Here is a 20115-nt window from a genome sequence, read left to right as displayed (position 1 = left end):
ACGCTCCTTAAAAGTTTCTGCATTTTGAAAGCTCTTTTCGTTCTTCTTTCTCTCCATTGTCAAGTTTGTTGTCATAGAAATACAAAAGAAATTGACAAGTCGCCGCTTGTATTCCAAAGGCGGTCACGTGTTTGAAAAACAAGTTTTAGGAACACCCCCAACTGTGTTCAACCAATCAGCGTTCGACAGCCCGAAAGATTCCTGAAGAACTACAACTACCCAGGTAGTTTTTGGTGGAAACACAGGGGGAACTTTATTTATCCGGGTAAATGGGAAAGTTCCTGCGGTGTTACTATATTATATATATACTGTATATACTTAGTGTGTACACAAAACATTGAAGGGTTTTTAAGTTGTTTTAGAGGGCTGGTGACTCCCATTAGCCACATCTTCCAAGTGTTTTTTATCTATAAAATCCTTAAAAAAAAACATGACATACAGTACAGGCCAAACATTTGGACACACCTTCTCCTCATTCAATGCGTTTTCTTTATTTTCATAAATGATAAATGATAAATGGGTTATACTTGTATAGCGCTTTTCTACCTTCAAGGTACTCAAAGCGCTTTGACAGTATTTCCACATTCACCCATTCACACACTGATGGCGGGAGCTGCCATGCAAGGCGCTAGCTAACCAGCAGCCATCAGAAGCAAGGGTGAAGTGTCTTGCCCAAGGACACAACGGACGTGACTAGGATGGTATTTACATTGTAGATTGTCGCATCAAAACTATGAATGAACACATGTGGAGTTATTTACTTAACAAAAAAAGGTGAAATAACTGAAAATGTGTTTTATATTCTAGTTTCTTCAAAATAGCCACCCTTTGCTCTGATTACTGTTTTGCATACTCTTGGCATTCTCTCCATGAGCTTCAAGGGGTAGTCACCTGAAATGGTTTTCACTTCACAGGTGTGCTTGAAGCTCATGGAGAGAATGCCAAGAGTGTGCAAAGCAGTAATCAGAGCAAAGGGTGGCTATTTTGAAGAGACTAGAATATAAAACATGTTTTCCGTTATTTCACCTTTTTTTGTTATGTACATAACTCCACATGTGTTCATTCATAGTTTTGATGTGACAATCTACAATGTAAATAGTCATGAATATAAAGAAAACACATTGAATGAGAAGGTGTGTCCAAACTTTTGGCCTGTACTGTATGTGTTAATGTCTCATGATTGTAAACAATAGGCAAAATTCCACAAAAAAGTGCAGTTCCCCTTTTAAAGGCATTCAAATTTGATCTTAAAAATGTGCACATTCCTTGCGGAAGAGTAGAAGCCATTATATGAAAATAAAGGGTCGTCTCTATTTTCTTTCATTTTAAACTCCTGTGCGAGTGCACTGATCACGTGGCCAACTGTCTATTGAGTGTGGGTAAACACAGGCAACAATCTGTGGAATGTGTTTATTTTTTGAAAATATACTTGAAAATGTGGCTTAGTATTGACAGGCTCAGTTTAAAAAACCCCAAGAAGCCATCATTTGACCATTTCAGTCACAGGATAAGAGAACTGTCATTTACTGTAGGTCAACTGTTTTAGGGTTTGGGATAATTACAGTGACGACAATTAGGACTTTTCTCCATCTTTTGGACTTTAACGCCCGCTGACGGAGACCAGGTAACCACCAACTTCCAGGGAATGATTTCCTGCAAAAAAAAAAAAACAACAACTCAATCCCATTACCCATTTAAAAATGGCTCCCGGTTATGCAACATTGACATTTTAATGATGCAAACAGTAACATGTGTCCTTAAAGCCTGTTGATGAGCACCTAACCTGAAAAAAATCATATTTACCTCACTTTTGAGAAATTAGGCGCAAAACTGGTCGCTTTTGAAATTTTCATAACATGAAGGAAAAACTCAGTGATTTTTCTGTGACGGGTTGATTTGTGACTATGATTACTAGATCTGATATTAGGTGGCATGTTCTAAGCCAGGGGTGTCAAACTTGTTTCCATTGAGGGCCACATCGCAGTAATGACTGCCTTCTGAGGGTCGCTTTTTTATAAATAAATGATGCATGCGGGTCATAACCTGTGATGAATCATTTAGGAGATGCTCGGGCCATACTCTCTCTGATTGGTTAAAAGCCCATCACGTGACTACCGGACGCCATGTTTGCTTCCGACTTTGAAACTGAGTTGGGCCATACTCGTCTTTACACGGCTCTGGTTTATGATGTGTTTTGTTGCGCCCTAAAAAACTGTTAATACTGCAAGTATTGTACTCATTACACAACAGCTGTTTGATTGTAATGTGCATCTTTGTTGTGGTCTTCATTAACACAGTTAATGCCATGTAAAATCGCTAATGCTAATCAGTAGCAAAACCAATGTATATGAGCATCAAGCTAGAACATTTTTGGAAAGGTGGAGCCATACTTAGTTTGAGACGTTTCTTTGAATCAATTACTTTGTTGGCATTGAAAATTGCAACATTACCTACTTCAGGGGTGTCAAACTTGTTGTCATTGAGGGCCACATCGCAGTAATGGCTGCCTTCATAGGGCCACTTTTTTTAAAATTAATTAAAATGATGCATGCGGGCAATAACCTATGATTAATCAATTTATCTGATTTTTTAAAAATCCATCATGTGACAGCATTGATATAAATGTGTACCAGTAATCACCTCATATTACATTATTGGCCTATGCCAGGGGTCGGCAACCTTTACCACTCAAAGAGCCATTTTGACCAGTTTCACAAATTAAAGAAAACAATGGGAGTCACAAAACTCTTTTGAAATTTAAAATGAAATAACACCGCATACAAAGTTTTTTTTTTGCTTTGTGCTATGTATAAACCAGGGGTTTCAAACACACGGCGAGTTTTATATGAATGGCGCTTGACAGCGTCATACTTGCCAACCCTCCCGATTTTACCGGGAGATCCTCGAAATTCAAGACCACTTTTCTCTCGATTGTCTGCTGATTTACGCCCACACGACAATAATAAGGGCGTACCGTGATGACACTGCATCTAGCGCCCTCTACAACCAGCATGCCAGCAGTCGAGGTACATGTTGTATGCAGCTTCTGCTTGCACACGTAAGGACAGCAAGGCATACTTGGTCCACAGCCATACAGGTTACACTGACGGTGACGATATAAACAACTTTAACACTCTTACTAATATGCGCCACACTCTGAACCCACACCAAACCCACCCACCTCAACCGACGCAGGGAGGGGGGGTCGGATGTGTGGTGGGGTTTGGTGGTAGCGGTGGTGTATAATGTAGCCCGGAAGAGTTAGGGATGCAGGGGATTCTGGGTAGTTGTTCTGTTGATGTGTTACAGTGCGGATGTTCTCCCGAAATGTGTTCGTCATTCTTGTTTGGTGTGGGTTCACAGTGTGGCGCATATTAGTAAGAGTGTTAAAGTTGTTTGTATCGCCACAGTCAGTGTAACCTGTATGGCTGTGGACCAAGTATGCCTTGCTGTCACTTACGTGTGCAGGCAGAAGCTGCATACAACATGTACCTGGACTGGCACGCTTTTACTGCTGGTTGTAGAGGGCGCTAAATGCTGTGTCATCACAATATGCCCTTATTATTGTAGATAGGGTGAAAATCGGAGAATAATTCCCCGGGAGATTACAGGGAGAGGCACTGAAATCCGGAAGTCTCCCGGGTAAATCGGGAGGGTCGGCAAGTATGCAGCTGAGCCGCATCAGAGTGGTCAAAGAGCCGCATGCGGCTCCGGAGCCGCGGGTTGCCGACCCCTGGCCTATGCACTCGATTATTAGAGTTTTTCATGTACAAACTGTTATCTTTACTAACATATTATTGTAATACACTATATAATAATGTAACATTTGGCAAGATTAGATAACATTTAGAAGATGCATTTTTTCCTGTCAAAATAATTATTTGCATTTAGTAAAAAAAAATTTAGTTTAGTATTTTGTTAACACACATTTTTGCGAGGCGTTCGCAAGTCACACAATGATGTGGCGGGCCAGGAATTTGACACCTGTGCTCTAAGGTACCTGAGACACCATGTCATGCAGCAGTACGTGATAGTCAAACTTCAGCTGGTTGTTTTCAGTTGCCTGCAACACACACACACACACACACACACACACACACACACACACACACACACACAGGTTATCATTTGGAATGGGGACCAAGTTTTTGATCATCACTTGTGGGGACCACCCTTTTTACAGGTTGTGGAGGCATAAAAAAAAAATTTGGTAAAATGGCCACTGCCCAGTTAACGCATACACGTCTTTAAATCTCTGGATTGATTAAGTTATGTGCTGATCATTCTTACTGGGGACCCTAGGGAAAAAGTTAATATGGTTCATGGGGACCAAATTTAAATAATTTTGCATAATTCACAAATTTGTACGTGACTACTGAGGACCATTTAAAAAAATAAATTAAAAAAAGTTTAAATTAGATGTTAAACATGTTTACTTTTCAGTAAACATGTTTTATGGGCCAAAGCTTAAATCACTTAGGCATCTTCAGAATGGATCTGACTATCATTTAAAAAGGTTTCCCTTTAGGGGACCTGTTTTTTTGTCCCCATACCGTCAGAGATCCCCTAAAGGTGACTGTAAACAGAGCGATGTCCCCATTAAGTAAGCATTGCCAGAACACACACACACACACACACACACACACACACACACACACACACACACACACACACACACACACACACACACACACACACACACACACACACACACACACACACACACACACACACACACACTATTTATTTGAATCACATTGTGAGCCAGGAGAAAAACCTACCATCTGAGTGAGGTTTGCTACTTGTGCCATGTTGTATAAAGTGTTTTCGCTGGATTCGGCGAGCATGATAAAACTTGACGCGACCCTGCCGAGATGCCAGAAAGGCTCTTGGTCCTCCTCTACGTGGCCGTTGCTGTCTGAGGAGGTGGGAAAGAGCATATCTTGTGCGGGTGTCATCTTCGAAAAAATACCGCTTGCTGTATTCGTGTCATACCAGGCAGGTTCTGAGTAGACAGATTGTGATTCAACTTGTACTGTTGGTACAAGGACTCCTCTTGAGCGCTTGTGTTGATTTTCAAGATCTCTTCACATGAAAGCTGCACCTGTGGTGAATGCTCACTCTCCTCTTGTCTGGGAAATAAGACCTCTGCAGCGCAGGCCACTGTAGTCTGCAGGAGAAGTAAATAGAGAAGAGGGACACCAGTAAGTCAGGCTGTTAAACACACAAACTAATCCAAATCCTTTTGTCAAATCTGGTCGGTCATGTTTTCTGAGAACCATAGATTTGTTTAGCATTGTTTTCCCTGTCATATTTGACACCTAATACATTAAGTCAGGTGATTAGACTCACTGGAATGGATTGAACAACTTCAATACAAAAAGTTTTTTTTATTTTTTATATGTCTTGCAAAAGTTAGTATTGCTCAGTTTTGTGATGTATTAATTTAACAAAATGTTTATTATTGTTGATGTAGTTTGGAGTTGTTGAACTGTTCTGCATTATACAACAGCAAAAATGGCATTCTAGTACTTAAGGGTGGCCCCAAGCGTGCTGTATTCTCTGAGAGGAGACTTACTGTGCCACACTTTTAAAAGCCCAGATTTAAAAGGCATATTAAGTAACAAATTATTCATTATGCAAAAAAAAAAAAAAAGTGTAAGAATAGCTACCTCCTCCAACTATTTGGCTTCTCTGTTTAGGAAACTAAATGTACTATTTATTCATGATATCAACACTGTTCAGTCCTCTTCTTTTATCCATAAGAACAGACAGTTTCTTTCCCAGAGCTGTCACCATCTTGAACTCTAACTTATAATAAATAATTCACCCCTATACAATATCCTACCCTAATACCCTACTGTGCAATATTACCCTTTGAGTGCAATACGTCCGACACTGATTGTTATTTATTACTCTGGTACTCTTGTTTTGTTCTGTATATTGTACAGTATTTTGTATTTCTAGTGTTTTGTATGTTGTACAGGAATGCTTATTATTTTTATTGGAAAGTAGTCTGTTTATTTTAATTGTTAGTTTTTTGTTTCTTTATTGCCTGTTGTGTAATTTATTTTATTTTATTATTTATTTATTTTTACCCCATATTTGTTCCCACTACCGCACCTTAAGTCGGAGTCCTTAATCTTGTTCTATGCAAATATAATGACAATAAAGTCCATTCTATTCTATTCTATAAATGTACTCCCCTCCCTAATACGCTTCCTACACCTTTCAAAGATTATTTTGAGACCAATTCGCAAGTTCATGATCATAATAGCAGACAAACTGATTAACCGTATCACTCTTAGCCAGTTTTCCATCAAACACAGAGGTCTTTTACTCTGGAATACTCACCTATGTATTGCAAACTCCTCATCCTCACTCCCTAACTTTAAACATAGATTAAGGGCCAGCCTGATGAATCAACATTCTCCATTTGTTCCTACCTTATAATGTAGCCCTATACTTCCACACACACACACACACACACACACACACACACACACACACACACACACACACACACACACACACACACACACACACACACACACACACACACGGTAGACTACTTGTTTTTGTCTTATTTTTTACATACTATGTTTAATTTTGTTTGTTAATTTATTGCTTGAGTTGAGAACCTTGCATAAGCCCTTTTTGGGTTTCTTTTCTCACCTGCACTTACAGTCATGGTCAAAAGTTTACATACACTACCGTTCAAAAGTTTGGGGTCACATTGAAATGTCCTTATTTTTGAAGGAAAAGCACTGTACTTTTCAATGAAGATAACTTTAAACTAGTCTTAACTTTAAAGAAATACACTCTATACATTGCTAATGTGGTAAATGACTATTCTAGCTGCAAATGTCTGGTTTTTGGTGCAATATCTACATAGGTGTATAGAGGCCCATTTCCAGCAACTATAACTCCAGTGTTCTAATGGTACAATGTGTTTGCTCATTGGCTCAGAAGGCTAATTGATGATTAGAAAACCCTTGCGCAATCATGTTCACACATCTGAAAACAGTTTAGCTCGTTACAGAAGCTACAAAACTGACCTTCCTTTGAGCAGATTGAGTTTCTGGAGCATCACATTTGTGGGGTCAATTAAACGCTCAAAATGGCCAGAAAAAGAGAACTTTCATCTGAAACTCGACAGACTATTCTTGTTCTTAGAAATGAAGGCTATTACACAAAATTGTTTGGGTGACCCCAAACTTTTGAACGGTAGTGTACACTTAATATAATGTCATGGCTGTCTTGAGTTTGACCACAAAACTTTCCTCCAGAAGGTCTTATCTTTGTCCATGTGATGTAAGATGAAACAAAAATTTAGCTGTTTGGCCACAATACCCAGCAATATGCTTGGAGGAGAAAACGTAAGGCCTTTAATCCCAGGAACACCATTCCTACCGTCAAGCATGGTGGTGTTAGTATTATGCTCTGGGCCTGTTTTGCTGCCAATGGAACTGGTGCTTTACAGAGAGTAAATGGGACAATGAAAAAGGAGGATTACCTCCAAATTCTTCAGGACAACCTAAAATCACAATCCTACACTTCTCTTTTGTAAAGTAAATCTGAACAGCCTATATGGGCATCTACATCAACTATATGATTTGCCTGAGAAGCTGGACAGGACAAAAATTTAAAAAAATTAAAAATCTATTTGTGGCGGACGTAATTCTTTCGTGGCGGGCTGCCACGAATAAATGAATGTGTGGGAAACACTGCTGTATGTATACTTTTGACCCAGCAGATTTGCTCACATTTTCAGTAGACCCATAATAAATTCATAAAAGAAGCAAACTTCATGAATGTTTTTTGTGACCAACAAGTATGTGCGCCAATCATTATCACAAAAAAATAAGAGTTGTAGAAATCATTGGAAACTCAAGACAGCCATGACATTATGTTCTTTACAAGTGTAGGTACACTTTTGATCGTGACTGTATTTCTTAGTACTAATTTTGTGTCTATGTATTTTAACAATGTTACCTTATGTACAGTTTATATTGTGCGAATAAATAAAATAAAAGTAACAACGTTTTAAACAGTAAACACGTCTTACATTGTGTACCATCTCCTGAATAGAAAGCTCCAGTTGATACTTTCTTCCCGAGTCTGGAACCTCCTGAAAGAAAATGAGCAAACTTGTGTATGGTCACTGTTGGCCACAAGGTCAATCATTGAGTTTGCGTCTGGCTGACCTCTGCGTTGGCACTGAAGACCTTCTTCACTGCGAACACTTTGTACGGAGACCCATGTCGGGTGTTGACGTAATGCTCTACCACCTTGGCCGCTCTCTGAGCAGGGTAGTGACTTGGATTCAGTTCCCCAGTCTCCATCACTTCCTCTTTCGCCTCCTCTGCCACCACAATAGTTGGCTAAAAATAATAAGAATGTTGAGAGAAGGAATGAGTCAAGAGTCATCTTAGACTTTGGTCCCTCAGGTGTAATCAAGGCAGGGCTTGTCCCAGGTTAGTTTGAGTTTGAGTTTTGAGTTTGAGTTTGAGTTTATTTCGAACATGTAATTGCTACACAAACAACACGCAAAGTAGAGGAGAATAATCTTAGAAAATGATGGATAATGTAAAGAAACGGGAGGTAAATTAGGTTCTTGCCTGAAACCGGTCTGCTGAGGTGACACCCTGTTCTGCTCAGTCAGTGTTCCTTGAAGTAGAAAGGCAGCCACCCACTTCCTGTTTGAGCCTTTCAGGCACCACCCACATTTAAAGAGACCGTGTCCCATTTTGTATAATACACCACCTGGGGAGTGGAATCTGTGGGACTAATTATCATCACGTAGAGCGGGGTCAGCAACCCGTGGCTCCTTATTTATTTAAAAAAAAAAAAAAAAATTTAAATTATTAAATCAACATAAAAAACACAAGATACACAGCTCTGTATAACACCACAATGGATTTTAAATTAAACAATCAAGATGTGCTTTAAGTGCAGACTTTGAGCTTTAATTTGAGGGTATTTACATCCAAATCAAATGAACGGTGTAGGAACTACAACACATTTTATATGTGCCTTCCACTTTTTAAGGGACCAAAAGTAATTGGACAATTGGCTACTCAGCTGTTCCATGGCCACGTTTGTGTTATTCCCTTGGTTTTTTTCCATTTATTTTATTTACAAAGAGCAGATAAAAGACCTAGATGTCATTTCAAGTGTAGTATATTCATTTGGAATCTGGGGAGGTCATCTCTCAATATGAAGTCCAAAGAGCTGTCACTATCAGTGAAGCAAGCCATCAGCTGGAATACTGAAAATTGTGTCAATGTCCAAATATTTATGGACCTAACTGTATACCTTTGGCCATTAAAAGCCAGTAATTTCCAGGAGTTATCTCACCTTCTGAGTAGCCTCTGATTTACTAATGATTTCTAATGTTGTAAAAAATGTGTAGAATAAATATTACATTTCAACATTTCTGTCAACCAAGATTTGCTTCAGCCTGCGACACAGTCATTTTGATAGTAGGCTAATATAGACACTTACATCATGTGTTGCCTTTTCATTTTTTGAGGCTCCAGACGGATTAGTTTTTTGTATTATTGGTCCAATATGGCTCTTTCAACGTTTTGTGTTGCCGACCCCTGACAAAGTGTTTAGTTTGAGTAGTTCTCATTGTAAAATGTTATGTTTGTACTTTTATAGGTTTGACTTCACTCACAAGAAACAGAGTGGAGGTTCCGGTCAATACGGTAAAGTTATTGGCGTTCTTGAGCCGATGGAGTCGGAACAAAACACCAAGGTGGAGTTTGCAGACCAGACTATGGGAACCAATGTCCCAAAGCAGTTTATTCCGGCTGTAGAAAAGGTTTGCCTTGTCTATTTTTTTGTTTTAGGCAGGATTCAGCTGGTCGTCCTCATCTTATTCTTTTGTCTCTTGTCATCAGGGCTTCAGGGAGGCGTGCGAGAAGGGACCCCTGAGCGGCCACAAGATCTCAGGTGTCCGATTCGTCCTGGAAGATGGGGCAAATCACATGGTGGACTCCAACGAGATCTCCTTCATCCGTGCAGGAGAGGGCGCGCTAAAGCAAGGTGACGCTCATTCTCAGCCTAAATGGAAACCGCCATCCTTTTTTTCTACAAGTAATGGCAAATTATGTGGGCTCTGGATGGTTTCCTGCTGGCCCCACTATGGACTGGACTCTCACTATTATGTTAGATTCACTATGGACTGGACTCTCACTATTATGTTAGATCCACTATGGACTGGACTCTCACTATTATGTTAGATCCACTATGGACTGGACTCTCACACTATTATGTTAGATCCACTATGGACTGGACTCTCACTATTATGTTAGATCCACTATGGACTTGACTCTCACACTATTATGTTAGATCAACTATGGACTGGACTCTCACACTGGACTCTCACACTATTATGTTAGATCTACTGTGGACTGGACTCTCACACTATTATGTTAGATCCACTATGGACTGGACTCTCACTATTATGTTAGATCCACTATGGACTGGACTCTCACACTATTATGTTAGATCAACTATGGACTGGACTGTCACTATTGTGTTAGATCCACTATGGACTGGACTCTCACTATTATGTTAGATCCACTATGGACTGGACTCTCACTATTATGTTAGATCCACTATGGACTGGACTCTCACACTATTATGTTAGATCCACTATGGACTGGACTCTCACACTATTATGTTAGATCCACTATGGACTGGACTCTCACTATTATGTTAAATCCAATATGGACTGCACTCTCACACTATTATGTTAGATCCACTATGGACTGGACTCTCACACTATTATGTTAGATCCACTATGGACTGGACTCTCACTATTATGTTAGATCCACTATGGACTGGACTCTCACACTATTATGTTAGATCCACTATGGACTGGACTCTCACACTATTATGTTAGATCCACTATGGACTGAACTCTCACACTATTATGTTAGATCCACTATGGACTGGACTCTCACAATATTATGCTAGATCCACTCGACGTCCATTGCACCGGTCGCCCAGGGGTGGGGTCCCCTCCAAGGTTTCTCATTGTCCCATTGGGTTGAGTTTTTCCTTGCCCTGATGTGGGATCTGAGCCGAGGATGTCGTTGTGGCTTGTGCAGCCCTTTGAGACACTCGTGATTTAGGGCTATATAAATAAACATTGATTGATTGATTGACATGTCATCCCTCCAGCTATGGAAAAGGCCAACGCCACCATCCTGGAGCCCGTCATGTCGGTAGAAATTGTGGCACCTCATGAGTTCCAGGGCGCGGTTATTGCAGGCGTGAACCGTCGCCATGGCGCCATTACAGGGCAGGATGGTTCTGAAGGATATTTCACCTTGTACGCCGATGTGAGTAAAGCTTAACAAGACCTCCATTGTGGTCATATTAGATTAATTTCTTCATGGTTTGTTCTATAGGTTCCACTCAACGACATGTTTGGCTACGCCACCGAACTACGCTCCTGTACTGAAGTAAGAACACGCATTAGAACCACAAGTTATAACTTTTACTTCCAGACTCAAACTGTTGCCATTATAACACTTTTAGCAACTGTTCACATTACATTTTTAATGTCATACAGGTATAATGAGATCAATGTATAATAAAAGCTAAATAAAGTAAAACTCATTCTATAAAGATCAAATGGTGTGTTATAGGTAATGCAGACCTTAATTAGCCTTTTGTGTCCATCTGTTGGTATGCACTGTTTAAAGGGGAACTACACTTTTTGGGGAATTTTGCCTATCAATCATAATCCCGATGTGTGAGACAAGAAAACATGTTTTTTATGCATTCTAAAATTGGGAGTAAATGCTAGCAAGAGTGCAGGTGGGTATTTGATCTATTGCGCCTATGAAGCGCTCTAAAAACATCCAAAGTTTTTTAAACATGCTGTAAGTATATATGTAATACAGTACCAGGTGTAATTTGTAATATTTACCTATTTTGGTCATTTTAAGCATTGCAGCAGTGCATTAATTTCGCATCAGAGACAGTAACAACTACTACTAATCATGGCAGACTTCATGAGAGACAACATCAACTACTCTGGGACAAATGATGATCCAGAACCATATATTTTTGAGCCTGAATATACGGAGGATGATCCATCTTCAACAGGGGTGTCAAACTCGTTTTCATTGAGGGCCACGTTGCAGTTTTGGCTGATTAACGTGGACACCGACTTAAACAAGTTGAAAAACTTATTCGGGTGTTACCATTTAGTGGTCTGTTGTATGGAATATGTACTGTACTGCGCAATCTACTAATACAAGTTTAAATCAATCAATCAACCAACCCTCAGAAGGCAGGCCGCTTGTAACATTAATAAAAGCATAAATAAAATACAGGTATGTATAAAGATTAACCGCATGATATTGTCACACGATTACCTATGCATTTGATTAGTAAATGTATATTTTACCTCCAATGTAAGAAAAAAAAAATCTGTGGATTTTGCGGTCAAAAAAATGGCAGAATGTTACCATAAAATGTACAATAAAACGGTCACACTCTATTTGACTCTAAAATTCTGGTGATTGGGCTGCCAGTTTTTTTGCAGAAAAAATACGGTTGCTGTTTTCACAGTGTATTACTGTAAATGGAAAAATGGTACCACACTTTTTTTCTAATGGTAGGATTCTGAAGACTGAGCTGTTTTAAAAAATATATATATTTTGTCATGTTTACAGTGTACAATTTGATAGATAACTCGCTTTAAAATCATAGGGCTAAGTAGATATTTATGTATCTTTTTACCCCAAAAATGTTTAGAATGTATGATGATATAATTGTTGCATTATTAGATAAAGTTTAGAGTATATATAATTGCATGAAGTTCATGTCTTTTTCCTGTCAAAATAAAAAAAGAAAGAAAGAAACAAATTTATCGATGCACATTATTTCCAGGTTTTCACGGGCCATTCCAAATGATGTGGCAGGCCATATCTGGCCCCCGGGCCTTGAGTTTGACATTTATGATCTACAAGTTTTAGAAGCAAAGTGAAAAGCAGATCCAGCTCTAGTGAAACACGATACATCGTGTATTGCTAAATGCTGAACAATAAATACTAACTATGGAGTTAATAAAACACTCTACCGTAGAATGTCTGTTCTCAAGACGTGTTTTCCGTTTAGATGATGAATTCAGCATTATCCTCACAGAAGTAAAAAAAAACAAAAAAACTTATAAAAAGGTGACGCAAACAAGCGTCTTTTCGTGTCTTTCCTTGCAATGTCTCCGCGGTTGAATCAGATATCAAAGTTGACCAACTTCTGGCTCTATGGCCACAACCTTCTACTATACAGGTGAGAGGATGAATTTATAGTTGAGAATAAACTAGTTACTAGAAGTGCTTCTTCTGTGTTACTTCTTATAATAACAATGTCCCTGATAATATGCAGTTCACAACATGTAAATGGAGTATTGTTGGTGGTTTTTGGATGTTTTTCTAGAGGAATTTGTCGGTGGGAGACATAAATCCCATTAGCTGTATTAGTAGTGTGTGGTACAAACTGAGTATTCCAAATTAGAAGGCATAAAAAAGAAAAAATAATGTTATCTTGTCTCACATCGAGATTGTGGTAAAATTAAAAAACAACAACATTGTAGTTAAAGTAAAGTTAAAGTACCAATGATTGTCACACACACACTAGGTGTGGTGAATTTTGTCCTCTGCATTTGACCCATCCCCTTGTTCACCCCCTGGGAGGTGAGGGGAGCAGTGAGCAGCAGCGGTGGCTGCGCCCGGGAATCATTTTTGATGATTTAACCCCCAATTCCAACCCTTGATGCTGAGTGCAAAGCAGGGAGGTAATGGCTCCCATTTTTATAGTCTTTGGTATGACTCAGCCGGGGTTTGAATCCACAACCTACCGATCTCAGGGCGGACACTCTAACCACTAGGCCACTGTGTAGTTCCCCTTTAAGTTTCAAACTGAGTGGTATTTGTGCTTTTTTAAATGTATTGTTAATTGTATTAGCAACATATACATGAATGAATACATACAGTGATTGTACAAAATACAAATTAATTACCTAAAGAGTTGCTGAAATGACCCAATATTCATTTGTAGCCTGCAAGTGAAAGATAATGGTGCTATTTCTTTGTATAGTCTTGCAATAAAAAAAACATCTATCCTCCGTCTTATTGAATTATTTGTATCTGTGTGTTGTGTGTAATCAGGGGAAAGGCGAGTACACCATGGATTACAGCAGATATCAGCCCTGCCTGCCAAGCACACAGGAAGAACTCATCCACAAATACCTGGAGGCTACAGGCCAACTGCCTGCTAAGAAGAGCAAGTGGAAGAGCTGAGAACTTTTTTAGCATTTTGTGGACTTGCGTATTACAGTATGCATTTCCTTCAAGTCAGTTTAAGTCATTTCATTATGTGGAGAGCAAGATCGATCGTCTCCCTTTGTCCAGCTTCCTCTGTAAAATCGCATTTATTGTATTACCGTACATGTTTAGAATCGTTAGAAAACAGCATCCAAAAAATGGTGGTTAAACAGAAAATCATAGGAAGCATACTTTGGTTACTTAATGAATATTCATAATTCATCTACATACAATACAGGCCAAACATTTGGACACACCTTCTCATTTCAATGCCTTTTTCTTTATTTACATTGTAGATTGTCACATCAAAACTATGACACCTGTGAAGTGAAAACCATTTCAGGTGACTACCTCTTGAAGCTCATAGAGAGAATGCCAAGAGTGCGCAAAGCAGTAATCGGAGCAAAGGGTGGCTATTTTGAAAAAACTAGAATTTCAAAGAAATATCCCAAAACATACAGTACAGGCCAAAAGTTTGGACACTCCTTTCTCATTCAATCTTTATTTTCATGACTATTTACATTGTAGATTGTCACATCAAAACTATGAATGAACACATGTGGAGTTATGTACTTAACAAAAAAAAGGTGAAATAACTGAAAACATGTTTTATATTCTAGTTTCTTCAAAATAGCCACCCTTTGCTCTGATTACTTTTTCGCACACTCTTGGCATTCTCTCCATGAGCTTCAAGAGGTAAGTCACCTGAAATGGTTTTCACTTCACAAGTGTGCTTGAAGCTCATGAAGAGAATGCCAAGAGTGTGCAAAAAGCTGTAATCAGAGCAAAGGGTGGCTATTTTGAAGAAACTAGAATAAAAAACATGTTTTCAGTTATTTCACCTTTTTTTGTTAAGTACATAACTCCACATGTGTTCATTCATAGTTTTGATGTGACAATCTACAATGTAAATAGTCATGAAAATAAAGATTGAATGAGAAGGTGTGTCCAAACTTTTGGCCTGTACTGTACATGACAGTAGAACAGCATTTTTTAAATCTTAGCAATCATAAAGAAAACAAAAAAATAAATCAAATGTAATGATGTTAAAACAGTTATAGTATACAATGTACATGATAAAGATTTCATATAAGTTCATTAAATAATACAATTAAAAAGTACATTTTCCTTTGGTTATTAAAATTGCAAAAAAATACAGCAATAACAAAATGAAAGTATATAATTATAAAAGTAACATTTTCTATAGGGATTAATATACATTTGGAGAAAAGGGTATTACTCCAGTGATAATGTATTGTTGAAATAATTAGGGAACAAAGTGGGGTTGAGTATTTTGAGTGTTTTTGCAAGGGTTGTGTACTATGTACAGACTTGCCTTGATATGAACATGACTGCAACAAAGACAACAACATTTTGTCTCATCTTAATATGGTGACTCGTCTACTTTCTCTCTCATGTGTGAGCATTCCTCAGAGTTGTTTGAAAAGGTAGCACATCCCAAAATTAAGACTAGTAGGACAAAATACTCACATTTCACTTGATTTATTGCTCACATCAAAAAAGAGGAACGCTTACGCGTTTCGGCACGTGGCCTTCGTCAGAGCGTTTAAGAGTACATACAATTTCAGTGTCAATTTATACATACACACACACTCAGAGTTCACAACTGGGAATTGGATCCAATTACTGGGGAACCAATCACATGTCTTCTTCCTTGCTGATGCTGGGACCAATTTTCAGGTGGAGCTTCTGCAAAACACTGTTGTTAGGACTAGCATACACTAGATGGCACTGGACTGGATACTGGATGACTACAATGACACAGAAGGAACAATTATGTTAAAAAACATTTTAGGCTATAGTCATCATTGAGTCCATTTGGTGTCATAGTATTGAGTGTGTAGATCCAGAACATTTCTCTCTGTGATAGTTTTTTCAAAATATCTCCTCCTCTTTTGGGCATCATGATTTGTTCAATCCCATAGAATCTTAATGAAGAGGGTGAACCGTGGTTTGCTTCAGAGTAATGTCTTGCAATGGCATAGTCCATATTGCCTGTACGAATTGCTGTTTTGTGCTCAGATATTCTTTGTTTTAGCGGCCTTTTGGTTTTTCCAATGTAGGCTAAGCTACAGGGACATAATAGCATGTAGACCACATGAGTTGACTTACAGTTGATGAATTCCCTTATTGGAATTTTCTTCCCAGTGTGAGGATGGTTAAATGATTTAGTTTTTGTTGTATTGTTACAGCAGGCACAGTTACCACATCTATACATGCCTGTTGTTGTTGTTGTTGTCAACCATGTGGTGGTCTTTTTGGGAATCATATTCTTATACATGACCATGTTTTTAATTGTAGGCGCTCTCCTGAAAGCAAAAAGAGGTGGGGATTTGCAGAGGTCCTTTAGTGTTTCTTCTGCTTGGAGCACATGCCAGTGTTTCTTGAGTGTCTCCTTTATTTGTGAAGCACAATGGTTGAATTCAGTGGAGAAACAGGCCCGGCTTGGATTCTTAGTTTTCTGAATGTTGGACAGGAGATCAGTACGAGCAGTAGTATTAGCTCGCTGTATGGCTTTCTGAATAGAGTTAGAGGCATAACCTCTTTCTTTGAACCGAGCAGCCATGATTATTTCTTTGGAGTGAAAGTCCTCAAGGTCTGAACAGTTGCGTTTGAGCCTCAAAAACTGACCCACTGGGATATTGTCCTTTAGGGGTTTGGGATGATTGCTTGTGGCATGTAATATTGAATTTCGTTCCATATCTTTTCTATAAATAGAAGTGTGAATAGCTCCTGTTTCATCTTTATGTATGCTCAAATCCAAATAATTAATCTTTTCAGTGCTATGAATATGATTCCCAAAAAGACCACCACATGGTTGACAACAACAACAACAACAGGCATGTATAGATGTGGTAACTGTGCCTGCTGTAACAATACAACAAAAACTAAATCATTTAACCATCCTCACACTGGGAAGAGATGAATTCCCTTATTGGAATTTTCTTCCCAGTGTGAGGATGGTTAAATGATTTAGTTTTTGTTGTATTGTTACAGCAGGCACAGTTACCACATCTATACATGCCTGTTGTTGTTGTTGTTGTCAACCATGTGGTGGTCTTTTTGGGAATCATATTCATAGCACTGAAAAGATTAATTATTTGGATTTGAGCATACATAAAGATGAAACAGGAGCTATTCACACTTCTATTTATAGAAAAGATATGGAACGAAATTCAATATTACATGCCACAAGCAATCATCCCAAACCCCTAAAGGACAATATCCCAGTGGGTCAGTTTTTGAGGCTCAAACGCAACTGTTCAGACCTTGAGGACTTTCACTCCAAAGAAATAATCATGGCTGCTCGGTTCAAAGAAAGAGGTTATGCCTCTAACTCTATTCAGAAAGCCATACAGCGAGCTAATACTACTGCTCGTACTGATCTCCTGTCCAACATTCAGAAAACTAAGAATCCAAGCCGGGCCTGTTTCTCCACTGAATTCAACCATTGTGCTTCACAAATAAAGGAGACACTCAAGAAACACTGGCATGTGCTCCAAGCAGAAGAAACACTAAAGGACCTCTGCAAATCCCCACCTCTTTTTGCTTTCAGGAGAGCGCCTACAATTAAAAACATGGTCATGTATAAGAATATGATTCCCAAAAAGACCACCACATGGTTGACAACAACAACAACAACAGGCATGTATAGATGTGGTAACTGTGCCTGCTGTAACAATACAACAAAAACTAAATCATTTAACCATCCTCACACTGGGAAGAAAATTCCAATAAGGGAATTCATCAACTGTAAGTCAACTCATGTGGTCTACATGCTATTATGTCCCTGTAGCTTAGCCTACATTGGAAAAACCAAAAGGCCGCTAAAACAAAGAATATCTGAGCACAAAACAGCAATTCGTACAGGCAATATGGACTATGCCATTGCAAGACATTACTCTGAAGCAAACCACGGTTCACCCTCTTCATTAAGATTCTATGGGATTGAACAAATCATGATGCCCAAAAGAGGAGGAGATATTTTGAAAAAACTATCACAGAGAGAAATGTTCTGGATCTACACACTCAATACTATGACACCAAATGGACTCAATGATGACTATAGCCTAAAATGTTTTTTAACATAATTGTTCCTTCTGTGTCATTGTAGTCATCCAGTATCCAGTCCAGTGCCATCTAGTGTATGCTAGTCCTAACAACAGTGTTTTGCAGAAGCTCCACCTGAAAATTGGTCCCAGCATCAGCAAGGAAGAAGACATGTGATTGGTTCCCCAGTAATTGGATCCAATTCCCAGTTGTGAACTCTGAGTGTGTGTGTATGTATAAATTGACACTGAAATTGTATGTACTCTTAAACGCTCTGACGAAGGCCACGTGCCGAAACGCGTAAGCGTTCCTCTTTTTTGATGTGAGCAATAAATCAAGTGAAATGTGAGTATTTTGTCCTACTAGTCTTAATTTTGGGATGTGCTACCTTTTCAAACATTTTTGAAACATTTACTGGATTACTTTTTTTTGGGTTTTTGCACTCCATCTTGAATCACATTGAGAAGCGCAATCTCCTTTTTGAACCATTCCTCAGAGTTCTTACCTTCCAAAAGTTCTCCAGCACACTGTTGGGATGAGCGGTCATGTTCGAGTCATCGGGCGGGACGGTCCCAGAGGGGCTTCCGGTCACCCCCGTTAAGAGGGCCACGGCAAAAAGGAGCCACAAACTCATGGTAGGATGCCTTGCAGTGAGGAAGGGTGTGTGCAGGAGAATGACCCTCTGCTGTTGTGCAACTGAGGAGAGGAAGTGGTGAGAAGAGGATGTCCAGTTCCCCCCCACCCCCGTCCTCCTCCTACTTGCACAATCTGCTTACTTTTGTTTTTCCAAACCCAACAACCTCGCACGCCTTTATCTGCGCTTCACACGTCACGCGGCGCACGCTGACGACCGTTCAGAAGAGCCGTTATCTCAAGAAGGTTCACCAAAAGTTGGTCAAGGCTGTGCTCGTCACAAGTAATTGTGTCCAAATGTTGCACCTGGTACTAATTGGCCAATTATCCTCATTTCTAAGTACTGCACGGAAAGACTAAGGGAGTCACTTCAAAAGGTTTTGATGATGCGGAAAGAAAATGATTTTCTTTTCTGTCGCGGTGTTGCCACGTGAGTTGTGTTAGAATAATTATATATAAGTTGTAGTTTCCTAATGAAGCCTCAGCTTGACGCTCCTCTACTTTCTCCTGCTCCCGCTTGCTGCGGCAACAACAAACAAAACTCCAGACGCTGCTTTTCCGTTTTGTATCGTTTACTTGTCAACTTAATCCAGGGGTGTCCAAACTTTTTACACTGAGGGCCGCACACTGAAAAATCAAAGCAAGCGGGGGCCATTTTGATATTTTTCATTTTAAAAACCAATACAATATATGTATAAAAAATATACATTTTGGCCTACACTCAGGCTTGATCCTGGGGACACCAAAGGGTTTTGGTCAAAAAAATATTAAAAATGTGTCATTATTCAGTATTATTATTATTATTATTATTATTCAAGGCTTAAATCTCTAGATCAACATTAGGTCTATCTGTCAATATAACATTTTTAAAAATGTAAGTTGTATGCTCTTTTTGTCAAAGAAAACCAATGTTTTTATAGAAAAAACACAAAATATGCAATATTTTCACCCAATAACTTTTTTAAGTGGAATATTTCCGATTATATAATAATTGTAGCTTTAAAAAAGTTAATTAGTCATAACAACATTGATTTTAATTCATTGTTATTTTTTGAGCAAT

The 20115-nt window shown here is 38.9% G+C and overlaps 2 protein-coding genes across 3 annotated transcripts in view; one reads left to right on the top strand and one right to left on the bottom strand.

Annotated features, from left to right (window-relative positions):
* The window catches only part of LOC133658351 (elongation factor G, mitochondrial-like), a 34749-nt gene extending 20026 nt beyond the window's left edge, over positions 1–14723 (top strand). Inside the window, exons 14-18 of the mRNA XM_062060272.1 lie at positions 9667–9829; positions 9909–10053; positions 11197–11357; positions 11427–11480; positions 14196–14723. Of these exons, the coding sequence (XP_061916256.1) occupies positions 9667–9829; positions 9909–10053; positions 11197–11357; positions 11427–11480; positions 14196–14327 (655 nt within the window). The 3' untranslated portion in view covers positions 14328–14723. The remainder of the gene's footprint in view (positions 1–9666; positions 9830–9908; positions 10054–11196; positions 11358–11426; positions 11481–14195) is intronic.
* LOC133658352 (latexin-like) lies at positions 1396–19343 on the bottom strand. Of its 2 annotated transcripts, XM_062060273.1 has the most exons (8): positions 19199–19343; positions 18928–19118; positions 8208–8384; positions 8069–8131; positions 4996–5170; positions 4782–4918; positions 4001–4063; positions 1396–1653 (listed from the first exon to the last, which is right to left on the bottom strand). In XM_062060273.1, exons 2-8 carry the CDS (start codon positions 19054–19056, stop codon positions 1543–1545), a joined length of 855 nt encoding a protein of 284 aa, XP_061916257.1. In that variant the 5' UTR covers positions 19057–19118; positions 19199–19343; the 3' UTR covers positions 1396–1542. The 2 variants fall into 2 exon arrangements, with proteins under 2 accessions (XP_061916257.1, XP_061916258.1); XM_062060274.1 differs by lacking the exons at positions 18928–19118; positions 19199–19343 and adding an exon at positions 8622–8707.
* Positions 19344–20115: the final 772 nt, after the last annotated feature.

This window comes from Entelurus aequoreus, linkage group LG10 (assembly GCF_033978785.1).
Source record: "Entelurus aequoreus isolate RoL-2023_Sb linkage group LG10, RoL_Eaeq_v1.1, whole genome shotgun sequence".
NCBI classification, from domain to species: Eukaryota; Metazoa; Chordata; class Actinopteri; order Syngnathiformes; family Syngnathidae; genus Entelurus; species Entelurus aequoreus.
The sequence above is the reverse complement of the archived record's forward strand: the minus strand, read 5'-3'. Positions and strand labels throughout refer to the sequence as shown.